At 41.8% G+C, this 8684-nt stretch overlaps 1 protein-coding gene across 8 annotated transcripts in view; it reads left to right on the forward strand.

Moving 5' to 3' along the window:
• MAP4K3 (mitogen-activated protein kinase kinase kinase kinase 3) overlaps window positions 1-8684 on the forward strand; it is a 65336-nt gene that overhangs the window by 48237 nt on the left and 8415 nt on the right. For all 8 annotated transcript variants that reach the window (XM_083733218.1, XM_083733217.1, XM_083733213.1 and 5 more), the window contains 8 exons: window positions 359-471; window positions 1550-1591; window positions 3667-3751; window positions 5463-5542; window positions 6181-6241; window positions 6335-6452; window positions 7600-7658; window positions 8541-8644. In XM_083733218.1, coding sequence (XP_083589344.1) covers window positions 359-471; window positions 1550-1591; window positions 3667-3751; window positions 5463-5542; window positions 6181-6241; window positions 6335-6452; window positions 7600-7658; window positions 8541-8644 — 662 coding nt within the window. The remainder of the gene's footprint in view (window positions 1-358; window positions 472-1549; window positions 1592-3666; window positions 3752-5462; window positions 5543-6180; window positions 6242-6334; window positions 6453-7599; window positions 7659-8540; window positions 8645-8684) is intronic.

The raw sequence follows: 8684 nt of genomic DNA on the forward strand, positions 1-8684 counted from the left end.
ACTAAGACCCATAGGCCTATTTAGGCCTGGTCATTTCCCCCAAACCGTATCCACTTGCCATCATATGTGACACCAGTCTTAGTTGAATCGGCTGTCTTAGTAAAGCTGAATCAGTTGTCTTAGGGAGTTCCCAACTGAGAACTTCCCAGTATAGCCAGTGGGTCTCCTCTCAGTACCGATGAGCTTATAGGCGCTGTGATTGACAGATGAGCAACCCTACCTACCTATGAAGGTTGGCCCAAGGGATGGGGGAGGTAAGGGTTTGGCTACCCTGGATTAAGCAAATACCCTTTGGGAATCTTGCTAATTGTAATGGTGGTTTATGCTCTGTAATGGTCTCTGAATTTTTCTTGTGAAGGGAATGGATTGAATTCTGTCCAGACAAATGGCGACAGAGAAGGATCTCCCCATCAAGAGCCAAATGAGAATAGACACACCAATCTCTCTAGAAGAGAAAAGAAGGAAGTTCTGGTAAGTAATGCTGCATTTGACTGTTTCTGTAAAGCACGTGGCTTCCTGGTTTACGTGTGCTATATATTTGGCATCTTCATTCGCAATATTTTGTAGTATGTGCATTGGAGCACCTGGGTGTGTTAGAAGCTTTTGGATGGAGGTGTCTGTGTGTAAAATTAAGCAGTGTATTGCCACATAGGCCCAAGCCATGAATCTATATGTGTCTGAAACCTACTTTTTCATCTTCATGGACTAAGCCCTTCATGAACTCAAATGACAGAAGGGAATTACCTGTTCCTTCTGTGACCCTGGCTGCTGTTAGTCTGAAGGAGGTGGCCCAGAAACTAGCGTGTTTTATCACATACACAGGAGCCCAGTATTAGCACCTCACTGCCTGTGCAAAAAACAACAACATATCTTAAGATATTCAGAAAGGAATAACAGACAAGGCTAGATCTTTTCCAAAAACATGAAGTTTGCAGAGCAAAAGAATGAAGCCAGTCCCAGAAAATGAAGGTCGGGGGGAGATAGGGAATGAGAGAGTTGAGGTGGCAGTGAGCCCAAGGCAGATGCATGGAAATGCTTCAGTGCCTGGAGGGAAAGGAGGGGAACACTGGAAGCTGGAGAGCTGCGGAAAAAATTGAAAGCGAGGAAGTGGAAGTGTATACTGTTACTGTGAAGCACGTCTCCAGATTTGGATCTGGAACAGGGAGATCATTCCTGAGGTTGCACTGAGCTTCGAAAGTTCTGTAGAAGTACACCAATAATCTCCAACCACCTTTCCATATCCAGACTTGAAGCGGAGAGGAGCAGTGCTTTTGGCACTGGATTGCATAAGCTCCAAGCTTGCTCTCCAGGTTACAGCAGGAAGCAGGGGTGGTCTTCCCCATGGTTAATGCTGTGGAGACAACCTGCAGTCCCTCCACTGATCCAGCCTGGAGAGCAGGGCTGGGATTCCTCTCATCACATTCACCATGGCAAGCGAAACCGGGGACTCGCGAATGCATGTGTACGAACCCTGCTCCTTCAGTGTTTGTGTCACAAATATAGCTCATCTTTCAAAGTCACAATTCAAATGTACATTTTTGTTTTCCAGAAACCAATTAGTAACGGTCTTCCTCCTACACCAAAAGTGCATGTAAGTATTAAGTTTCGCATAGGATGGTTTATTGAAATATAATTCTGTCTCAGGGCATTGTTGACTACCATTTATGTTAAGGATTTAACCCTCATACTCAGTGTTATATATGTTGAACTGCTAGAATGTAGCTGAACTAGTTTTGGAGTGACAGCTTCCCCATATGTATAATAATAATAATAATAATAATAATAATAATAATACACTTACTAGGCCTTCTGCCAATTCCAATTCATGCTATTCTGTTCAAATATAACTTATAACTTCTTGTATTTATTCATTGTCTTGTAGATCAGGTATCAGTAATTTAGTTGTTTGTAGATGGGGTAGATTGTATGAGGCGATATTTTTTACAAAAATGAGTTGAATTTATATTTCAGCTATCGTTATATTCTTAACTAAATACAGTTACTGAATCTTGAAATGCAGTGTTGCACTTTTATCACAGAATTGGACTTCAAGGGAAGAACGATGGAATCCCATTAGATGACTTCAAAATTAAATGCCTCTTACTAAGTCTGTTTGAGCCATAGTATATCCTTTTATGCTAAAATTCATTCTTAGAAGAAAATTGGGCCTCCAGTTTGAAGAGTCCACCTAATTTAGCATATTTTGATTACTAGAAATGTCGGAGAGTAGGCTAGAGAACTCAACTCGCTGTCAAATGCAGTTTCGGTTTTCATTCCTTTAGGGACAACTTGCCCTACTTTCTTCTGCATAGCTTATAATACTAGGCTGAATGTTTTGAGACTGCAGGAGTGGATTTTGTCCCTGACAAAGTGTGATCGTTCTTAGAACTTTCAGTTTCCTTCTAAGTTTGTGGAGGTTTTAACACAAGCAAATTCTAATTCTTACACATAAAATAAAATTCGGGTCAAAGGCTAGCTTTTCCTCAGTATTGTACTAGAAGAAAAATTGAGAGCTCTTCAAGTTTTTTGTCCTTCCATAGCTATGCACAACATGCTCTTCACTGCAAAGTAAAGTGAATGGCTGGATCAGGAGAAGTCAGGGTCCTCCTGGATTCTTTGAGGCCAGGTCCCCATTAAAAATAATACTTTAAGTGGGTTTTGTTTTTTCCTTTTGGCTGTTCCTTTTTCTATTCCAGAGGAGCAGTGGGAACTGAAAACTTGTGCTTAATGGTTTTTCCAGAACTCATGTTATGTACAAATAAAATATATATCTAAGATGCTTTCTTTAAAAACCGGGTTTTGAATTTGCCTACTTGTAATATTTGATTTTAATTTGCTCCTTGGAATTGTCCACAGAATAAGTCAATTACCTTTAATATTTGATTTTAATTTGCTCCTTGGAATTGTCCACAGAATAAGTCAATTAAACAATGTGACAGATTAGAAATCAGAGGGGACGCTGAGACTGAGTACCCCATTCATTTTTTAACACAAGTAGTATTCCTGAGTATTTCAGGAGCAGGTTAGTTGGCAACTAAGTGGAGTTTCCCTGTATTTAGTTAGTTATGTACTTCAGTCCTTTCTCTTGACAACTTTGCTGAAGAAAAGGGGAGCTTCTTCTCAGGTGGTATACCATCCTCCCCTTCAACATTTAGAATAGTTCACTTAAGGTTACTACTGAGCCAAAACATTGTCTTGTGCTCGTGTATCAAAAAGTGCCTCCCATTTTCAACATCATTGCAAATATATTTGCATTGTTTCAGTGTTGTTCTTGCCACCATTTGCCTTCTCCATCTTTACCCTTGCTCTTCCTCATTTTCCCATTTTATCTGATCAGTTGTGGCAACAAACATAATTCTGTGCCAATTTTTTAATGCTAAATCTCACATTATGATGAAATGTGCCCAGGAACCAAATAATGTTGGTTGTCACAGTTGGCACTGTGGGCAAATAATGTAAAGGACAGTCAGTGAAGGAAGAAAATGGTACCAAAAAGCAACAGCAGAAAAGCTGCACCTCACAGAATTGAAATACCATAGATTTTGGTGGCATTTCTTCAGTAATATGAGTGCACTGATTGTGCTAATTTTGTTAAGCAGTATTCAATGAAGACACACGTGAGATGAATTATCTGTTATAAAAATTGTGTCCTTTTATTTTTCACAGATGGGTGCTTGCTTTTCAAAGGTTTTCAACGGATGCCCCTTGAAAATTCATTGTGCAACTTCATGGATAAATCCTGATACAAGAGGTAATATTCAGTTTCAGCCAGGATGAGAAACACTTAAGAACAATTTTGTAAGGATTTGAGAGTTCTGTCCTTCCCTGGGAATTCACAAACTTTCTCTCTCCCATGCAGTATTCTCTGCCCTCATAACACGATAGATTCTTTCCAGGTTATGTCTTTGGAATCCATTTACAATATACATTTCAAAGATTTTACCCTGTCAGAAGCCCAAATTGCTTTTCTAGTTGTACTGGGCAAGTCAACACCTCTCCATTTGGGCAGATTTATTAAGCCAGTATGGCATCCTAGGACAACTACAATTCATGTATAATTGCCAGACTTACCCAGATTCTCTTGTACACTTTGCACTTAGGCTTAATATTTCACTTTCCATTTAAGATAGACCCTTTTGAGCTTCTTTGTACTGTTCGGGGTTCTACTACCTTGAGTTTGAAGATGTATTTTAATATCTGTTTAATTTTCCATGAACCTGCTGCATCACTATTCAGTCCTGACTCCAGATAATTTAATGAATAAGACTTGGTCCCAGGGGAAGGAAACCAGGAACTATTGGGGGGGGGGGAGGGATATGCAGGGGTTTCTGACTCTGAATGGTTTCACAGCAAGTAAAGATATTTGCTGCCATGACTAGTCTTGTACTAATCACTTTTGCCTTAGCCTCTGAGTTCCTCATTTGTAAGATATGCTCCCTGTTCGTATCTGTAAGACATGAGTCTCAAATGGTTGCCTTTGGTCAGAATTCTGTATAGCTCTGCTGACCAGCTGGAGACTGGTTCTTTGTGTTAGAACCAGCATAACCTGCTAAGCCACGGTTTTACACCACGGGATTCTAACACAACCAGAAACCCATGCAGATTTATGAGCCTGAAATTCTCCCACTCTTGGTCTGGCCTACACACCCAATAGAACAAAATGGCAGTATCTTAAAAGTATGAGAGTGAACTATACCACAAATGAGAAATCACAACCTGTTCTCGTCATGTAAAACCTCATAGCAAGGCGGAAACAAGATCGTAGCTCTGTCTCCTGTCCAGTTTTCAGCTTGCAGCTAGCTTTACATATTATGTAGGAAAGCATTCAGAAATGTGATACTCCCATCTGCTGGTCTGAAAGTAGTGCAGTCAGTTCTACCACATAACCATCTCATTCTTCTTTATAAGTAGACCCAGTGAAAGTTAAATTGCACCAGTTCCAGAGCAGGATAAACCTTACACTATTGATAAGAAGTTCATTCATTGTTGCAGTCTCACACTACTTCACAGGGGACAATAGTAACTGTTTCTTCCTTTAGAACAAACCAAAGTTCAGTGTTACATATGAACTTGGGGAATTGTAATTCATTTTCACCCAAGTTAATTAAAACAAACCAGAATTAACCTGTAGTTTCAGATCAAGAACAAGACACAGTTCCCCAAATGAATGCATAACAAAGAACTGTGGCTTGCTTTGAAGTGGAAATGGAAAACACTCTTCTCTCATGTGCTGTCTGCTGTCTACTAGGCCAAGTGTTTTGTTTTTAATGTGAACCACCCTGAGACCTCCGGGTATAGAGCGGTATATAAATTCAATAAATAATAATTATTATTATTAACCTGGCTGATACTCCTGCTCTGTGTTATGTATTATTATGCACTTTTAAATCTGTTAGTTGCTTTTAGGAGCTTTTGCCTTGTAAAGTGGGGCATTTATAGTAAATGCATTTGTATCTTTGTAGACCAGTACTTGATATTTGGTGCTGAGGAGGGGATTTACACCTTAAACCTTAATGAGCTCCATGAAACATCAATGGAACAGGTTTGTTTTCAGATTTTGCTTTTCCTATGTAGTGGTGTGATATTTTAAAATTTAGTATTTCCCAGCGTAGCCCAACATAATGAGTGGAATTCAGTGTAGCACCAGGGAGATTGTTCCATTAGCACAAGCAATTTCCACTTGCTTGTTTATTTATTCCATTTTTATAATGCCCTTCATCTGAAGATAATCTAAATGCAAGTATGTGTAAATGTTGAGCCACAAGATTAAGGTATTTACAGAGCTCAGCTTGAATAAGGCCTCTGAGAGTTTGCTTTCCCTAAGAATGACAGCTCTCACCAGAGAACTGCTCAACTCTCATGCTGGCTGTATACCAATGCTCAGCCTCTCCTGTAAGAGAGAGTACAGATAATACCATCTTTATTCTTGGGAACAAGGAGTTGTGCTCTCTCTCGTTCCTTCCTGAAGCAATAAAAAAAAAGCAGCAAGTCCCTTTGGTTTTGCCACTTCAGCAGCAGCCCTGGAAATAATGTCCACTCTGCCTCACAGAAGCTCAAGAAAATATACCGCTCTCACCATATATAGCACAATTTTTATAGCAGTTTCTTGCCCATCATGGTGTCTCTTTCAAAATTACTTTATTCTTTTATTATTACTTTACATTATGTTCCCTACACCAGCTGTTTCCCCGACGGTGCACGTGGCTGTACGTTATGAACAATTGTTTGCTATCGATATCTGGTAAGACCTCTTTTTGAATAATTTGGGACGTAAATGCCTGGGCTTTGTTCTTCGGTTCGACTTTTTGTACTACATTGGTTGTTTTATTTGCAGGTAAAGCTTCTCAGCTTTATTCCCATAATTTGCCGGGTTTGTTTGATTATGCAAGGCAAATGCAAAAGTTACCTGTGGCTATCCCGGCGCACAAACTTCCTGACAGAATACTCCCCAGGTAAATAAGTTTGTGCTACTTTTGTTTCTTTTTTGAGTGGGGTTCCAAATGTGTAATGTTCAGGTTGGGGGTGGGGGGGGGTCATGCTGCAGCACCTTGGAGGGCAGATTAAACCCACACTCAGCAGCAGTGGTCTGCCCCACACTGATGGATTACAGCGATAGCATAGGGTGAGGTGGCAGCAAGGTCAGGGGAGATTTGGGTTGGCTGTAGTGTCCTGCAATTGTAAATGTATCTGCAGGGCCACCAGCAGCAACCTGGAGGTCCCTGAGACCTTGCTACTGCCTTGCTCTGCCCTCTCCCAATGAGCATAGCTCCTGCAGCACCAGGAGGGAGCTACCACTGCTCTGCCCCCTTACATATACAGTCATACCTCAGGCTGAAGTAGCTTCAGGTTGAGCGCTTTCGGGTTGCACTCCGCGGCGACCCAGAAGTAACAGAACGCGTTACTTCCGGGTTTCGCCACACGTGCAGACGCTCAAAATGATGTCACGCAGAAGCGGCGAATCGTGACCTGCGCAGACACGGGTTGCGTTCGCTTCAGGATGTGAACGGGGCTCCGGAACAGATACCATTCGCATCCAGAGGTACCACTGTAGTGCTGCTGCTGGGCAGAAGAGAAAGTACGATTGGTGCTCAGTGGCATAGCTAGCCGCTCGGGTGCCTGGTGTGGGGGTGTGTCCTGCAGCCAGGGGCGGGGTGATCTGCCTGTGGGGGGGGGGGCGAGCCACTCTGACGCTCGGAGCCTCTCCGCTGCCTCCCCCTCAGCTGTAGGGCAACTGAGAGAGAGGCAGTAGGCAGGCGCAAGTCCCACGCTGCCGTTTCAGGCAGTGCGGAACCTGCAGGCACCTAAGCCACCACATCACTCCTAAAAACTTTTGTGAGCCCCGGTTTTTTAAAAAACTAACAATAATTATCACACACACACCCCAATGTTGACACCCAGGGCGGACTGCACCCCCCTTCCTCCGCCATTGTTGGTGCTTACCTGAAGCATAGATTTGTGAAGGTGTCATGCAGGCACTGGGTTGTGACAAGGTGTGTTCATGGAATTTCTGGGACTCTTCATGGAACTTCAGCTGGATCATCATGATGAAAAGGACAACTAGGAAGTTAACTTGTATTTTTAAATATATATGTATTCCAGGAAGTTTGCAGTGTCAACCAAAATTCCAGACACAAAGATGTGTCAGAAGTGTTGTGTGGGTAAGTAGAGATACTATTTAATATAAACAGCTATGTACAAATTAGACATTTAATGTAATTTGTACTTGGATTACTTTGGCAGTAAAATGGTTTGCTTGGAATTTAATGTCGGATACCTTTTGGACCTCTCGGAACACCTCTGTAGTATCTGGGTGTTTCATCATTCTGTGAAATGTCACACAACAGTGGGGAATCGGCTTGGGGAGAGTAACATAGGAAAGAAAGGGGAAGGCAGCAGTCAAGGGGGGTGGGGAGTCCTCTCTGCAGTTTCCTCTGTATTCCTCAAGTGTTAATGTGTGCAGGTGGCAACCGCAGGTCACAAAGGGAAGGGTGGAAAGAACAGCAAAATGTGGGGAAATTAGGTTCTTTACTACAGTTCAACAGAGGTTGTTCATGTGACAGGTTGAGACAATTGTATAATTCTTGCATTTAGTGAAAAACCTGGAAAAATACAGTCTTTAAGTAAATGGCAGTATGTCTTCTGTATTTGCTAGCAGGATCCCATGTGAGCACTTTCAACTTTCAAGAGCTTACTCTGGACTTGAGCCAGTGGTTCTCATAGTCGGAAGCTTGAATTTCCTCACATGAAGAGAGAAAATGAATCTCAGGCAGTCAAGCCCTACCAGATGCCTCATCTTAGCCAGGAGCTTTTTCAGTAGTAGGATTATATGTGCCAGAAATGGGAAAATATTTGTGATAGTTCCATAGCTATCTGTATCTCACTGTCAGGCTTACTAAGGCTTGAGATTCTCCCCAGCTGGTGTACCAGGAAAGAAATCCATCAGAGCAGCATTGGTCTTTTGCAGATCACATCTCACACAGGACTCATCTACACTTTGCTTTACTGTGAAGGGTTTCTAAAAAATCATTTTTCTTTCTTAGTGAGGAATCCTTACTCAGGACACAAATACCTTTGTGGGGCCCTGCAGTCTAGTATCATTCTATTAGAGTGGGTTGAGCCAATGCAGAAATTCATGTTGATCAAGGTAGGTTGCATTTGAAAAGTTATCCTGCTGTAAATATTAC

This window comes from Podarcis gaigeae, assembly GCF_964106915.1.
Source record: "Podarcis gaigeae genome assembly, chromosome: 3".
In the NCBI taxonomy this organism is placed as follows: Eukaryota; Metazoa; Chordata; class Lepidosauria; order Squamata; family Lacertidae; genus Podarcis; species Podarcis gaigeae.